At 44.0% G+C, this 17,272-nt stretch overlaps 1 protein-coding gene across 1 annotated transcript in view; it reads right to left on the reverse strand.

The window, feature by feature from the left end:
• Positions 1-17,272, reverse strand: part of EXOG (exo/endonuclease G) — a 55,539-nt gene that overhangs the window by 27,310 nt on the left and 10,957 nt on the right. The window contains exons 3-4 of the mRNA XM_030189906.1: positions 14,965-15,104; positions 2,585-2,661 (exon numbers count right to left, since the gene is read on the reverse strand). Of these exons, the coding sequence (XP_030045766.1) occupies positions 2,585-2,661; positions 14,965-15,104 (217 nt within the window). The remainder of the gene's footprint in view (positions 1-2,584; positions 2,662-14,964; positions 15,105-17,272) is intronic.

A 17,272-nucleotide genomic window follows, 5' to 3' on the forward strand; every position in this document is an offset into this window, starting at 1 on the left:
CAAGAACATCGAATCCTTACGTGTTCTCAATGGGAGATCGGAGGATGCCCAATACGAACGCTCTATTAACACGTGATGTCCCCAGTGCCCAATGCAGTTCAGGGAGTCATAGGGACAGATACATCAGATGCTGAAGTTGGACTGCTCTTTTCGATGCCAAAACTATTTTTATGCTGCTGTTCTCGACTCCTAATGCTTCTTGATGAAAGCTGTAAGCACACTTTACACAAAGAAGGATTATAGCCCAGTCCCAAACATAACAGGCACCAGGAATGAGCATCTGTGAGGGACACAGTCCTGTCACACCTGAGTACTTCTTAAAACCACTGGGTGTCTTCTGGGACATTGCAGTATAAAAACAGCTGAAGCAAAAATCAAACGGCTCAATTTTGACTAAAAAAACGAAATCTTTCCTGAGGACTAAGTGGGCCAGGGGAGCCGTGGAAAAACAAGGAAACTTATTAAAGTGCAGAAACCCTAAGAAAACTAAGGGGATGAAGGGAAGACTTGGCCCTATGTGAGGAAGCAGCAAAACGGACACTGGCAAGACGAAAAAACGGGCAAAATTCACGTGAGGAAAAAACAAAATGGCGGGTGTGAAGGACAGCTGACAAACACATTCTCTCAGCTCCGTGGGATGGTCCAAAAGGCTTCTAGAAAAAAAGAACACTGGAGAGCATCTCCACTGCTGGCTCTATCGCATGATATCACCCAGCTGTACTGCTTGGTCTCAGAGAAAAGGCAAGATAAAAAAAGAAAAATCTGTAAATTCATTACCTCAGTATTACAAGCCCAAAGTGTATTAACAGAAATTTATTTTGACTTTGGATTGGCTATCCAAAGAACTCAAGGCAATGTACAATAATAAAAAATTAAAACTGTACTAAGATACAAATATAACCTCTAGAACAAGCAAAAAATGAGTAAAAAAAAAAAAAAACTAGTTAAAAAAAAAAAAAAAGTCAAACACCATTAAAAACTCTCTAAACTCATAATAAATAAAAAAAATCACACACTGAATATCAAAACAGGTAAAAATAAAAATAAGCCCAGCAAAAACAAAGTACAGGAAACATGGGCAGATTATGTGATGCAATACTTTTTTCTATGGTAAATTAAATATTTGCAATGTATTATTGTGAAAAGAATATTCATCAAAATAGCAACAACAAGGTTAATTGCCCTCTTTAACCTGTAATTTAGAAGAACCGAATCCTTTTATTCTCAAGAAGCTGATTAAAATTGAGGCCTATTTATTAAGCTGCAGTAATTTGGAAGGTTTTGCGGGGTGACCTCTCAAAATTTTTATACATGATAAACCGGGCATCCTTTTAGTATAATTACCGTATTTTTCGGACTATAAGATGCACCGGACCATAAGACGCACCTAGGTTTTAGAGGAGGGAAATAGGAAAAAATTTTTTTTCCTTTTTCCCTCCTCTAAAACCTAGGTGCTCCGGTGCGTCTTGTCTGAGTTTTGGATCGCCGTCTCCTACTTACGCGATGCCATGTTCCCTGGTGGTCTAGTGACGTCGGGGTAGGAAAGAGCCCCCTCTTTCCTGCCCATCGCGCTGCTCTCCGTGCTCCTGACTGCTTCCTGACGGTCTTGGCGAGATTCAAAATGGCCGCTGAGAATCTCAGACGCACCCCCCATTTTCCTCCCAAATTTTGGGGGAAAAAAGTGCGTCTTATAGTCCGAAAAATACGGTACATACTTACCACTGCTGTGGTATTACTCCTATGGCAGCATTTACCATGTGCACAGTAACACTTCCCAACAAGCCAACACCAAGCCCAAGCTAACAGGCCCAAACCTCAAGAGCTGAGATACAGGAAGAAACAAAATGACAAGAAAAAGCTGTACTGGCCAAAACATACATGGGATGACCTAATCTGCCTATAAGAATATCAGAACTGAAGATATTCAAGAGCTATTACTGAAAAAGGTGCAAGCTAAATCCAAAATTCCTTCCGCTCTCTCCCGGTGTTCAGTTGAGCTGAAGCAGAGGTGATTATGGAAAAGACAACATTACCAAGTTCACATGAAATAAAGAGTCTGTACCTGTAGCTGATATAAGAACTGTTTTAGTTCAGAACCAATCCAAGAGCCGTATGCAGCTCAGGTGGTGAATGCCATTGAAAAAATAAACTAAATGCTGTAATGCTTATGCAAGAAAAAAAGCTCAAGGTTCTTAGTGAAAGCCAACCAGAATATAAAGCCTCTTGCCCAGTCACAAACAAGGGGTTAGATTTGGCCAAGTACAGTATCTAGTACTAAGAACACAAGCCTGTGAAACTGGCTACCTTAGCCCTATTCGCTTTGCTGCTGCTCACTGGCCTCAGGCCAGACACAACCTCCCTGTGCTTATACTCATGGTAAACTTTTCAGGACAGGGGAAATGTAGCTAAATGAATAAATAAATAAAATAAAATCTCAGCTAGGGGAATAAAAAGTTGAGAAATATTAAATGCACTTAACTCTGGGTTTCTGATTGGCCGATTCTCTCCAGGTACTTCTTGCATGCATTACATACACCATCAGTACACATCAATTGCTGTAATTCTTCAACATGCAGTTACTTACCTGTTCCAGAAGCCAGCATTATTTTCGTAATTCTGTGGCACAATGTTGGACAGATAAAAAGTTTCAGCCATGGCACGCTGTTACAAAAAATAAAAAATAAAATAAACACTAAGAAGTTAAAACATTTTCTAAGAAGTTAAAACATTTTAAGACAGGCTTGGCCAGAACCCAACCCACCAAGTGCTTTTTTCTGGCCCTTGGAAGCTTGACAAATTCTTGTAGTGCTTAAAGCAGGATTCCTGCTACCCGCCATGACTCGGCAGTCTATAAGAATGAGCCACGCAGTGCCACAGGCCCATAAGTTTGGATTGATCTCACAGTGTTTCAAGTCTCATGAGACTAGAAACCACAAGATCAACTGAGACTTTCTGCACTGCATGGTTCAAGCTTACAGAAAGACAAGTTGTGATGGGGAACCAGGAATCCTGCTGTTTTTTTCTGCAGCTGAAGCAAGGTGGAGGCTGGTGGGGTGGGTTACATGAGAGCCCAGGTGAAGGCTGGTGTGTGTGTGTGTGTGTGTGGGGGGGGGGGTTATATGAGTGAGAGCGAGACTGAGTGAAGGCGACGATGCACTGTCATATTTTGCCACTATTTGATGAAATATGCGGCAAAATACGATGTTATGTGTTTTGGCCCTCTGAATATTCTAAAATATAAAATGTGGCTCCTGATACAGTTGAACAAGCCTGTTCTAAGAAGACATGTCCTTGACAAATATCTGAAGTCAATGCAAGTCAGATCAAACACATCATACTAGGAAGGCAGAAGTCAAACCAAATATGTGTTTTATTGTCAGCCTTATTTCAACTGGAGGCAGTTTTCATTTTTCCAAGCAACATGACAGCAATGGCTCAAGTCAGGCAGTAACTGAAGAAAACAGCTAGGGCAGCACTTTCCCCATCAATGGTCCTTCCTAATACTCCAAGCATGGCTTCCCTCAACATTGGTTGCTGAATATGATCTCCTTTCCCAGTCCAGGGCTTCCATTTAATAATGGAAACCTCATGACAAGCACATCCTAGATCACTGTCACATGCTCTGTTTATTCTTCCTACCAGCTCTACGTGAACACCCCACATAATTCTGTGAGACAACAAGCAAAACAGCCATGGCTGCAACTTCAGTTCATGAATACCACTCTTATGCCCCAATGCTCAGAAGCAAATGCGGGCGCTAGAGACCATTAACGCCAAACTAGTGCCCACATAATGCTCAGACGCTCTAGCGTGGAACAAGCACACCAGAGATTAGCGTAAATAGCATCTTACTGTAGGCAAATGCATGTTAATGAGGTCATTTCCTATTCCCTCCCAATACTCAGAGAACAGTGCACAAAACAAAGCCACCATAGTGCTGTAAAAAATAATGGGCGTTAAGAGTGTTTGAAGAGAGGATTTCTCACGATTCTCTCTTTAAAAATGTTTTTTTTATACAATTTGGACGCAGAAGGAAGCCCTTGCAAGCCCCTAAGTGCCAGTAGTGAGAAACTAATTTGTGTGTGAGTCCATGCAAACTTGAAAGTGAAAACCCACATTGGTGCATGCTTCCTGCATTTAAATATGTCTTCAAATAAAAATTTAAAAAAATAAAAAAATTGAAAAGCTTATATTTAAAGGATGCCAATGTGTGCTTCAATGTTCAGGTTTTGCCAGGTACATGCACACAGGAGCTAGGTTTATCATGAAACTTCTGTGCATGCGCCTAGAACATCCCCTCTCCTTGCTTTCACTTTAACAGTACGCATATAATTTGTGTACCATTTCGTTTGAGATCTGCACTGTTGGCTTACTGTGGCAGTACTGAGCATTGGGCTCTCAGTCTGCATACACTTTTCTTGATGGCTGCTGAAACCCTTATTAATTTATGTTATGCATTTTGGAGGTAATTGTACAAACCTTTTTTGCATATAAAATGCCTCCTAAAAAATTAAGTCTTAAGTATGTGGGGTGCAAAAAAATGCATACCTGTAGATTAGGAGTGCACAGGAGAAGGGTGTGAGCGGAACTGCACTTTATGCATGTTTTTAAGTCAGTATTTACAACTGCTCCCAAACAGGTGTAGATGTCAGTGTCCATGATCTAAGTTAGTATTTTATAGACACCAATCTGTGTTTATAAAATAGGCACCTTCTTTCCCTATTAATCTAGGTATCCTGTTTTAAAATTACCCTTCACATGTGCACATATACATATCATGGCTTTCCTGGGTAGGCCTTACATAATTGCTGCAGATCCTTTTTGAACATAACTTATTATTTAGTGACAAAGAAGTATTAGTCTTAGAATTCCAAATTTAGGCAATGCTGTTGCAGGTGAAAAGATTCTGCATGAACCCATGGCAAACCATTCGACTGCTACATCACCTGAAGTTCTGTAGTAAGGGAACTACTGATATAAAAATATATATACAGAAAGTAAACATCACATTTCAATGACCCCATCATGTAAGACGTTCCAGCAGGCTTCTCCTGACAAGACAAAGTTCAATGAAGTTTTCTGCTGACTACAGAGAAAAAAATAAAAAGCCTATTTTCCAGCCAAGTGTTCTCTATACATTCTCTCTATAACTCACTGCTGGGTCAGGTCACTACCACAGCAACACAGTAAATGACAGCAGATAAAGACGCACACAGTCCATCCGGTCTGCCCAACAAGATGGCCAGAACCATAGCCACCACTCTGTATGAGCCACAGAGGCATATTTTCAAAGCACTTTGGGAGGCTAAGTTCCATAGGTTTCTATGGAACTTTGGGAGGCTAAGTGCTTTGAAAATGAGCCTCACAGGTACCCATGCCAACAACATATAGGCAGACAAACATGACAGAGTCTTGGTTATAACCCTATGCCAACCCCAACTATTGCTGACAGTATTCAACTTACTAATCAAGATGTCTTCTCCTTCCGCACAGTGCCCTCAATTGCAGAATGTAACAAATATACAAAATTGGAGTTACCGCATCTTAACCAGTCTTTTGCCATTTGTGGGACACAGACCGTAGAATCTGTCCAGCATCAGCCTTGGTTCCCCCATGTTGGATTTGGCAAATCTTTTTCAGTCTTTTGCCATTTGTGGGACACAAACTGTAAGACTACCCAGCTTTGGCCTTAGTTCCCACTACTCTTGCCCAACGTAACAACTCAACAAACCATGTTGTGTTTCCATCCTCTTTCTATATACACATCCCCTGTGTCTATCCCATACATTTTTGAATTACCTCACCATTTTTGACTCAACCACCTCTCCTTGAAAGGCATTCCCAGGTGTCCAACTACCCTCTCAGTAAAAAAGCATTTCCTGATGTTAGTCACCTAAGTCTAGCTGCCTGCAACTTCAAATCATGTCCTCTCAGCCCCCTACATCTCTGAAAGAGGTTTGTTTGTTTATTAATATCTTTCAAGTACTTAAATGTCTGTATCATGAGGATCACATGGTGCAACGAGCTGAAGATCAGCGTTTTTTTCTCAGCTCCCAATCCATCCTAACACTATCATCCTCAGAAGCTAACATCTGGGTATTTGCCTCCCCACTACATTTCATCTGTATACTGCATGGACAAAGTTTTGAGCAAAATGGCACAGGATGAGTCTACAAAACTGGGGAACGAGATAAAGAAAAGCTGCGGCCTATGGTCTCTGTGGAGTCTAAGATGGCGGCCAGTGAGTCGGAGACCAGTAAGATTAATCTTCTGCTTTCTTAAATTAAAGCTATTGTAGTGGAAGCACTGGACACAAGACTGATCTCGATCACTGAGCAACTTTGTGGTCTTGGTCAGTCAGTCTCCAATTTCAATGGAAGAGTTGCCAAAATGGAGACCTGGGTCAGCAGAACGGAGGATGCAGTGAATGCAGTAAAGGAGAGCTAGTGTGTCTGCAAAAACTAGTCACCAGTTGTGAATTTAAACTGGATGACCTTGAGAATACATCCCGAAAGAATAACCTTCAGTTTGTGGGCCTACCTGAAACCATGAAGGAAGAACAGCTCATTGGTTTCCTTGAAAAATGGCCAGGAGGCCAAGCCTCTGTTTACAAAAAAACACAGTTGGCCCAATTTGCAAAACTCATTTGTGACTTCTAGATATCTAATGAGGACTCTATGCATATTGAGAAGCTTCAAGGGAGAATACAAAGTCTCTTCATCCTCTATGCGAAAGGACGGATGCTCCACAGACTGGCTGAGATGAAATGCTGATACTTCGGAAGAAAGGAAACCGTGCACAGGGACCACACCTCCGAAAAGCAAAGAAAGGTATCCCGAAGAGAGAGCCTGAAGCTCTGAAACACTACTGTCGATGCAACAGCTATCAAGAACACTGTCTTTAGTGTAAGGTCTTTCATGGAGGTCTTCCAGGCAGGCATAAAAGGAGGATTCTGAAGAGCCCATAGGATTTAAGGTTCCACTCTGGACATAGCATACAAAAAAAGAGAGGCAGCAAGCAGCCTGCTCCCCGCATGAATTGAACGATATCCGGGTGAGCTACAAGAGATGTCTTCTGAAGTCAGTCCCTGAAAACAGGCCAAAGCCGCAACCTGAACTTACACTAGGATGTGTGCGATCTAAGCAGAAAAGGGAGAAAGTCTGTGCTCAGAACACCAGCCCTCGAACATCCTCCACATCCTCGCATACGTCATGGACGTAGAGCATTTCCCAGTCTGAAGCAAGGTAGCAATGACCAAATCAGAATAACCTTCTTGTCTCAATCGAGCCCTTTCAATGGCCAAACCATAAGACCAAAGGGGCACCGAACCTTGCTTCAATAGGCTATGTACCTGCAGAAGACGGCGAAAAAGACCCCTGTCCAGCAATCGAATCAAGTCTCATTCCATGGTCTCTGAGAAATATTCAACCCTGGTGCAATGTGATCCTTTTCAACATGTGGCCTACCATGGGCCAAGGAGGGAAAACATAAAGTAGGAGCATCTCTGGCCAGGGCTGCAGGGCATTGATCCCCATTCTTTCCAAAGGCTGAAGAACTTGGAGATGAAAAGAAATGCCAGAGTGCCCATTAAGCCCAGAAGCAGAAAACCCCATCAGTCCACTATCAGCTGAAATCCCTAGGTGGACAGTTCCTATTCCCTTGGGTCCAAGGAGTGCCTGCTGAGAAAGTCTACATTCAAGGACCCACGGTGTGAGCTGCTGGCAAGCAGAGAAGATTTTTCTCCATCCAATTCATAATGGAGGCCACCTCCAATGCCGTCAGATGACTGCAAGTCTCGCCTTGCTTGTTGATATAAACCACCGCCGTTGCATTGACAGAGAAAACTTGAACAGGGGCCCCTGCCAGAAAGGGAGCAAAGTCGCCTAAAGCATTCTGTAGTGCCCTAAGCTCCAAGGGATTTGCGATCACTGAGACTCCTGTTCCATTCCTGTTCTACCCTGTGTCAGATGAAACTTGTAATGAGCTCCCCAATTGAACTTACTGGCGTCCATTGTCACCACCTCCCATTGTGTTATCGGAAAGGGAGCTCCAACTGTCAAATTCCAGGACAACAACCACCACTGCATTTGTTCAAGGAAGATGGTTGTAGTTCTATGACACCAGAGACCAGCAGCTGAAAAGAGATTCCTCTAATGGCCGCATATAAGCCCTTGCCCATGGCACCACTACCATCACCGCTGTCACTGACCCCAGAACATGGAGGTAGTCCCAGATACTAGGCCTGTCTTGTTTGAGAAGACAAATCTGTTGAATCAGCTTTGACCTCCTGCATTCCATGAAGAACAGCCTCTCCTGCGCTCGAATAAGAACACTAAGATACTCCAGCATCTGGGATGGAGTTAGTCTGCTCTTCTCAAAATTGATCACCCAATCCAACTGCAGAAGAATGACAACTTTGTCGCCGCCATGCTGTCCAAAAAGGACAACGCAAATCACCTGGACTGGATGGTATTCATTCTAGAGTACTGATAGAAGTGAAAAATGAACTTGTGGAGCTACAGTTAGTGATATACAATTTATCCTTAAAAACGAGCGTGGTACCGGAAGATTGGAGGGTGGCCAATGTAACGCCGATTTTTTAAAACGGTTCCAGGGGAGATCTGGGAAATTATAGACCGGTGAGTCTGACGTCGGTGCCGGGGAAAATGGTAGAGGCTATTATTAAAAACAAAATTACAGAGCACATCCGAGGACATGGGTTACTGAGACCAAGTCAGCATGGCTTTAGTGTGGGGAAATCTTGCCTGACCAATTTACTTCAATTCTTTGAAGGAGTACAACATGGGGACAAAGGGGAGCCAGTAGATATTGTGTATCTGGATTTTCAAAAGGCGTTTGACAAGGTACCTCATGAAAGGCTACAGAGGAAATTGGAGGATTATGGGATAGGAGGTAATGTCCTATTGTGGATTAAAAACTGGTTGAAGGATAGGAAACAGAGTGGGGTTAAACGGGCAGTATTCACAATGGAGAAGGGTAGTTAGTGGGGTTCCTCAGGGGTCAGTGCTAGGATCGCTGCTCTTTAATATATTTATAAATGATTTAGAGATGGGAGTAACTAGCGAGGTAATTAAATTTGCTGATGATACAAAGTTATTCAAAGTCGTTAATTCGCGAGAGGATTGTGAAAAATTACAGAAGGACCTTACGAGACTGGGAGACTGGGCGGCTAAATGGCAGATGACGTTTAATGTGAGCAAGTGTAAGGTGATGGATGTGGCAAAAAAGAACCTGAATTATAGCTACATCATGCAAGGTTCCACGTTAGGAGTTACGGACCAAGAAAGGGATCTGGGTATCGTCAGTGTGCTGCTGCGGCTAGGAAAGTGAATAGAATGTTGGGTATTAGGAAAGGTATAGAAAACAGGTGTGAGGATGTTATAATGCCATTGTATCGTTCCATGGTGTGACCGCACCTTGAGTATTGTGTCCAATTCTGGTCGCCACATCTCAAGAAAGATATAGTGGAATTGGAAAAGGTGCAGCAAAGGGCGACGAAAATGATAGCGGGGATGGGACGACTTCCTTATGAAGAAAGACTAAGGAGGCTAGGGGTTTTCAGCTTGGAGAAGAGACGGCTGAGGAGACATGATACAGGTATATAAAATAATGAGTAGAGTGGAACAGGTGGATGTGAAGCGTCTGTTCACGCTTTCCAAAAATAGTAGGACTAGGGGGCTTGCGATGAAACTAGTGTAGTACATTTAAAACAAACAGGAGAAACTTTTTCTTCACCCAACGCGTAATTAAACTCTGGAATTCGTTGCCGGGGTTTGGACGGTTTCCTAAAGGACAAGTCCATAGACCGCTACTAAACGGACTTGGGAAAAATCCACAATTTCGGGAATAACATGTATAGAATGTTTGTACATTTGGAAAGCTGCCAAGTGCCCTTGACCTGGATTGGCCGCTGTCAGGGACAGGATGCTGGGCTTGATGGGCCTTTGGTCTTTTCCCAGTATGGCATTACTTATGTACTTAAGTCATAAGTACATAAGTACATAAGTAGTGCCATACTGGGAAAGACCAAAGGTCCATCTAGCCCAGCATCCTGTCACCGACAGTGGCCAATCCAGGTCAAGGGCACCTGGCACGCTCCCCAAACGTAAAAACATTCCAGACAAGTTATACCTAAAAATGCGGAATTTTTCCAAGTCCATTTAATAGCGGTCTATGGACTTGTCCTTTAGGAATCTATCTAACCCCTTTTTAAACTCCGTCAAGCTAACCGCCCGTACCACGTTCTCCGGCAACGAATTCCAGAGTCTAATTACACGTTGGGTGAAGAAAAATTTTCTCCGATTCGTTTTAAATTTACCACACTGTAGCTTCAACTCATGCCCTCTAGTCTTAGTATTTTTGGATAGCGTGAACAGTCGCTTCACATCCACCCGATCCATTCCACTCATTATTTTATACACTTCTATCATATCTCCCCTCAGCCGGTCATCGAGATACGGGTGAACTCTAATTCCCTGACGCTGAAGGAAGGCCACCGCCACCACCATAACCTTGGTAAACGTTCTTGGAGTTGTGGCGAGACTGAAGGCAAAGCCTGAACTGGAAGTGACGGCCTAGCACCACAAAACATAGAAACCTCTGATGTGGTGGCTATATGGAGTATATGCAAGTATGCCTCCTTGAGATAGAGGTCAGTGAGAAATTCTTCCACTTGAACCAAGGCTATGACTGCTCTAAGTGCCACCATGCGAAAGTGAGACACTTGGAGGAAGTGGTTAGACCTTTGAGATCTACAACCGGATGAAAGGTGCCTTCCTTTTTGGGACAATAAAGTAGATGAGCCTTGTCCATGTTTGGCTTGGGGAACTGGAACAACTGTCTGGAGCGCCTGTAAGAAATTTAAGGTAGCCCAAGCCTTGGTTTCCTTTTGACAAGGAGACAGTAAGAAGAGAAGAGCGAATGGGCAGGAGAACTCCAACTTGTAACCTTCTGTAAGAACATCCAGAATCCATTGGTCCAACATGATTTTGGCTTCCCAAAACTCCTGAAGGTGTCCTTCCACCTGAGGAAGAGAAGAGTGGACCAGCCTCGAATCACTGCGAAGCTCTTGGTGCACTAGCTGACAAAGGAGGACTTCCTGTCCACAGAAAAGGAAAACTGGCATGTCTGAAAACAGGACTTCTGACCATATTGCTGACAGCCAGGCTGGTACCATCTGCTGTCTCAAAATTGAGATCAAGAACCGTGAGGAGGCTTGAAAGCTTATCCTCCAGCAACCGCTGTGGCTTAGTTTCCCCCAGCTCTTACACCAAGTTACTGAGATCTTCTCCAAACAGCCACTTGCCTCGAAAGGGCAATTTAACTAGACATGACTGACACTGCATCCGTTACCCAATGCTGCAACCAGAGTTGCTGACATGCCGTAACAAAGACATACTGTGGGCCGTAACATGTCATAAGTAGCATCTGCCAAGTAGGTCAACCTGTATTGCAGCTGGGTGGTATGATGCCCGTCTTGTGTTGTCAACTGCTGATGCCACTTCTGGCATGCTCTTGCCACAAATGAGCTGCACACTGTCGATTGAAGGGCCAAAGAGACCACGTCAAAGACTTGTTTCAGCAAGCTTTCTATCCTGTAAGTCTTTTAGGGAAATGCCCCCTTCTAATGGCAAGGTGGTCTTCTTAGTCACCACCATAACAAGGGAATCCACCCTGGGAATCTGTAATTTACCTTTCTCCTCCAGAACTAATGGGCAGAGGTGGGCCACGATTCTTCTCACTCTCAGCCCTGCGTCCGGTGAGACCCATTCTGAGGTAATCAGGTTCTGAATGTCTGAATGCTTCAGGGAGGCCTTAGAAGGTCCTCTAAGTCTTCTGAACTATTAAATTGTAAGTTACGTTTTTCTCTGTAACTTCCCAGTTGAAATCAACTGGTTTTTATTGTTATCCGCAGTGAACCTGAAAGATAATTGCAGAATATAAGTGTAATGTAACGAAATGTAAGCCCCCTCATGATCAACAAAGATGGAACTCCTGATGCAGAAGATACCAACTCCTCTTTATAAAACAACCTCTGTACTTTCGAATCATCCCCCTCCTCAAGAGGGAGCTCTCTCTCCTCTAATAGCTCCTTCAGTGATGGCTCCTTTGAGTAGACTGAGGCCCACATCAGATAAAGAGGGAGAAGCAGAGATGAGACTATCTGCCCACTCCTTAAGTCTAAACGAGATCTCTTAGGAAACGGAGGGGCAGCAGGGTGAGAAACTGAAGCACTTTACAGCAACTCTGTCTCTGCTTCAGTAAATAGGCCTGGTCTAAGTGAAATATAAATTCCGAAGAAAACAAAGATCCCAATGCAGCTCAATGCTGTGGTCGGACCCTGAGGCTGTAAAATAGTGGCTGTACTCCACACGTGATCAGAGGATGCTCCTCACTGTTAGCCCTGACAAAATAGCACCCGCTCCCGTTCTCTCCTGCATCAAACTGCTGGAGAGCCCAAAGATCCTGGTAGATTCAGATGCTGCTCAAATCCAAAAGATGTGCCGCTGCTGAACGTTTCCTATGCATCCTACGAGATTCCCTGTTTGCATGCATTACAACGTCCCAATGCCGGCAAGTGGGTCCGGTCCCACAGTGGGAACACTGCTTAACTGCCTCCGCGAGAGTCACCATTCACCCAGACTGTCACAAACACAGGATGCCATGTCTCAAGCAGTGCCACATTTCTTAGAAAAAATTCAGCCTCCTCCTACCGACAGGTCATCCAGCACTGCTACTTTTACGGTGGCTACTGGCTACGCTCTCCTGGAGCCAGTCAAAAGCTTGTCCCCTGATTTGACTGGTGAACCGATTGCGATTTCTGAGCACTCTGCTGCTGTGGGCAAGAGCAAAAGCTCTGGGTATTCTGGGATGGACCTCTGAGAATAGCAAGCCTTCCTTTGACCTCCGCCAGAGTACCTCCTGAAAAAGTAGACTAAGCCAGGAGTTGGCTGGGACCGAGATTTGATGGTATTGGTATGCTTCTTGATGAGATCAGAAACCTCCTCCACCTTGTCACCTAAAAGGCATGGAACATCAGCCAGCTTATCCTGAACTGCTAGTTCAGGTCTGAGGCATGCAGCCAAGTGAGTTCGCACATCCCAATACCCATAATAGAGGCCCTGGGTGCCACATTGAAAGCATAATAAGTTGCCCGAGCCATGTGCTTTCTACACTTTTGTTGTCTGGATACTAGCTGGCAAAGCTCTGCAGCCTTCTCTGGGGGTAGAGTATCTGCAAATTACGCCACACACTGCACAGTAAGTTCGGCAAGTGCATGTTCATGAACAGATAAGAATGTATGCAGGAAGTGAGAGTAGCGTTCTGAAAAACCTTTCTCCCAAAATATTTCAATGTCTGAGGAGTGCCAGGGGCACTGAGGAGTGAGTCTCGGAATTCTTGGCTCTTTTGAGAGCAGATGAGAATATTATAGAATAGTGAGGAAGCTAGAGCTTCTCGAATCTGGGAACATTCAGGACTCTAGTTGGCTTTCTTGTGTTTAGGTTGCATAGAGATGGGAGGGGGGGGTCTCCCACCGCTTCATCTGTACATTCCTAAGGATCCTGTGTCACAGCATCCTTGGGGGGGGGTGGGGGGTCAAACTTCAGATGTCTAATAACTCAGCCTTGGGCTCATCCTCAGTTTCTAAATCAAATGGAATGCATCTCCTTAATAAAATTGGTAAAGGACAGCTCCTCAGGGGGACATCTTTGGGGGGGGGGGGGGGGGGGGGGGGGTGATCTAAAGGAAGGCCAAGGGACCCTTTCTCCAAGAGGGCCTCTGATTCCTCCTTAGACATGCAGGAACAGTCCAAATCAGATAATTAAAGTATTCCTCTCTGGGTATTTGAGTTTGTACCTGCCTCTCTGTCTGTTGACAGATTCTCGGCATCCCCGCCCCAGGGCCTGACCAAACAGGTGATCTCCAGAGCACCAAGAAAACTTCCTCCCCCAAAGGGACTGGACAACACCATCTCAACAGGCATAAGTGGGTGTGCGACAGGTAGAGCATGGGTCTCCAGGATGGGCTAGAGCTCTGGTGTGTCCGATGTCAAATCCCTTGAAGTCTGTGCATCGTGTCAAGCCAGAAAGCACCCCATCTCCTCCTGGAGAATTGCCCAGATCCACTCCTTGAGGGGAGCCATCGGTAAAGGTAGGGACCTAGCTGGTGTAGTCAGGTCCAACATATTCCTTGGGGTCAAATTGAGGACCTGTTCCCGGCTTAATTGAGGTTGTCATGCCTATTCCGAGTCCCTGGAGGATGAGCAGCCCTCATGACATTGATTATTGGGTATCAAAGATAGTGATGCCCCGGTGCTCTCAAGGCCTCACTTTGGAGGGGGGAACGATGCCAATGCTTCTTGGTCCCTGCTCAACATTGGGATCCCTCAGCATCAATGAAGACAAAGTCAAATTCTTCCTTGTACTCAGGGTGAGACTGGATGATGCTTGATCCTGGTAGCTGCTACCAAAGCTCAATGTCAAGGCAGTGGAAGACCTCCTCAATGTCAATGCATCCTCAGCATCCAATGCAGCTTTGGGAGCCATTGGGACCCAAGTCAATAGACAGGACTTCTCAGCACCAAAAATAAGTGTGCTCTACTTCTCACAACCTTTATTCCTTCTCTTGGACATCTGGGAACAAATACGTAAAGTGAAGAACAACTAAACTTCAAAAACACAGCACCAGATCTCAGTCAATTAAATTGGAAGCACATAGAAATGGGAGTAAATTACCAGGCACAAAAAAATTAAACATTAAATAAGCACAGTAATTTAGATTACACTTGGCACACTGAGTTCCACCTGTACAGAAGATCAAAAGGTCTTGGAGCCTTCATTTTGTGGCCCAGGAGCTTTTAGGACTCCAACAACCAAGCAGTGAACAATACTCTTAAGGCTCCAGTAACCCCACCCTATTGTTTTCTCAAACATCCACGCTTACCTCTGAAAATTTGTTGTCTCCAGCTGGTGCCATGTGTCCTCGCGACCACCCACTCTTAACATAGTCTTCATTAGTGGCAGTGAACATAAAGGGGACACTAGGGTCTGGCTTGAATTTACAGTGTTCACGGTTTGCATTACCTAAGGGCAAAAAAAAAAAAAAAAAAAGACAGAATGATTCAATAACTACAACAGCGGTCTGGGGTTAATTTTCAATAGGCTGCCCAACTGTAAAAGCATGCAGCCTGCACAATCCCAGTGATTTTCAAATACAAGGTACCAGCATGCACTGTTATTTAGTATCTACTTCTTATGTGGTTAAAATATGCACATATATTTACACCTCACTGAATGACAGTAGAACAAACACACATTTAAAAGATATGCCTGCTGTGCATGCACGTTTTAGAAACCTAAAATGTACACATATGGGTTATGGCTAGGGCTGTACTGAATATTCATATTTGATTCGGCCCCAAATTATTCATATTCAGTCTTATAGTGATTTAAATTTGAATATGAATAATCCGCGGCTCTACTATGCTAAATCCTGCTGAAATAAACAGAACACAGTCTCTGCTGCCTCTATAGCTGATGATGGAACTGTGGTGGAGACTTGGCAACAGTGGTAAAAAGGTGGTACTTTGATGAGAGGAGAACAGTAGAAGCTGTTCATAGCAGCCCACATGAAGCTTTCAGACTTTTCATCTCTCCTGAAGCACACAATGGGACGGGGCAGAAATTAACCCACAGACTGGAAACCTGAATCTGATGCAATAGGAAAGGCCCATGAGACAACAGGAATAGGGATGATGTGCCCAAAGGGCTAGTAACAGAACTACAAATTACAGGAACTGGTAGTCCACAATAGACCAGGACTTGATACTTAAACAACATAATATGCACACATGTAAATTGAGGAAGATCACGCCACTGATATCAGTAGTTATCATTATTTTAATTCCATGAATAATCAAACAAAAAGCATGCGAAGCCCATTTGTAAAGCTGGATCTTTGTTGTCTAAAGAATTTCTTATTTCAGGCTCTCTGTTGTCCAGGTGATTTTTTTCTTTGCTGCCTCACAGAATCTGAAACAAGAGAAAGAAAATACAAAACTGAACAACAGAAAGAAAGTCTCTCTGGGTCTTTTGGCATGGACAGTGGTACATGAAGTTCATGTTGCTTCATGAACAAAGAACGGCGCCACTTCAGCATTGGGTCTATATAAAATCATTGCTGTCCCTTGGTTCAGTCCTGGTTTCTATCCTGCAGACATTTCCATCTTTACTGGGAAAGGTCTTGCTACAACCACCACCACCTCATGTTCCGCACATACCCTTGTAAATTCAATCCGGATTACAATCAAAAAAACAAGGTCAGATACCTTGGAATCATACAACAATGTTACCAATCACAAAAATATAAAGTCACTGAACTATTAAGAAATTACAATTTTTTGAGCACATTATGGATTAGACAAAGTAAATCACGCAAAATAAAAACTGGTGTGGAAAAAATTATGCATCGAGTGCTATTCTATACAGGGTATCCTCACTGTATGGAATAAGTACGTCTTACCTGATAATTTTCTTTCCTTTAATCCAACCAGACCAGTCCAGACTAATGAGTTATGTCCATCCACCAGCAGGAGACAGAGAAAATAGTTCCAAGTAATATGTCCCTTAAGAGTATCATGCAGCCTGGAATTCTCAGCTCAACACTGCTACAATAAAAAGCCAACAAAATCAGACATGAAAACCATCTGCATCCAGGTTTTAGAATGCCTAGAAGTTCCTTCACAATCAAGGCCATCCAGAGTCTCCATCCAGGGGAAGTGCGAGATGAGTCGCCACTTGGCCTGTACTCACCAACCTGCAGACCCCCATCCGAAGGGAGTAAGGGGGTCGAGGCTCCAACTGAAGCAGGAACCACACAGAACTGGTATAGCAAGGTGGCCTGGAGGAAGAAAGAGCTGAAGAGGACAAAACCCTCGACGCTGTGTCCTAGCGTAGGTGTTGAGACCTACAAAAACCAGAACTGGACGAAAACATCAAGGGAGGACCTCTGAACTGGGTCTGGTTGGATTAAAGGAAAGAAAGGTAAGACATATTTTTTCCTTCCTCGTCATCCACCAGACCAGTCCAGACTAATGGGATGTAGCAAAGCAGTGTTCCCAACTCCATCAACGAAGAGCCCATAGGACCATCCATGAAAAACTGTGAGACCGCAAACAAAGACCTGGGTAAGCATCCTAGGAAGGGGCAAGGCCACAGACAAGCATCCATAACCCCAGACATAAGAGACAAAC

Source organism: Microcaecilia unicolor, chromosome 1 (genome assembly GCF_901765095.1).
Source record: "Microcaecilia unicolor chromosome 1, aMicUni1.1, whole genome shotgun sequence".
In the NCBI taxonomy this organism is placed as follows: domain Eukaryota; kingdom Metazoa; phylum Chordata; class Amphibia; order Gymnophiona; family Siphonopidae; genus Microcaecilia; species Microcaecilia unicolor.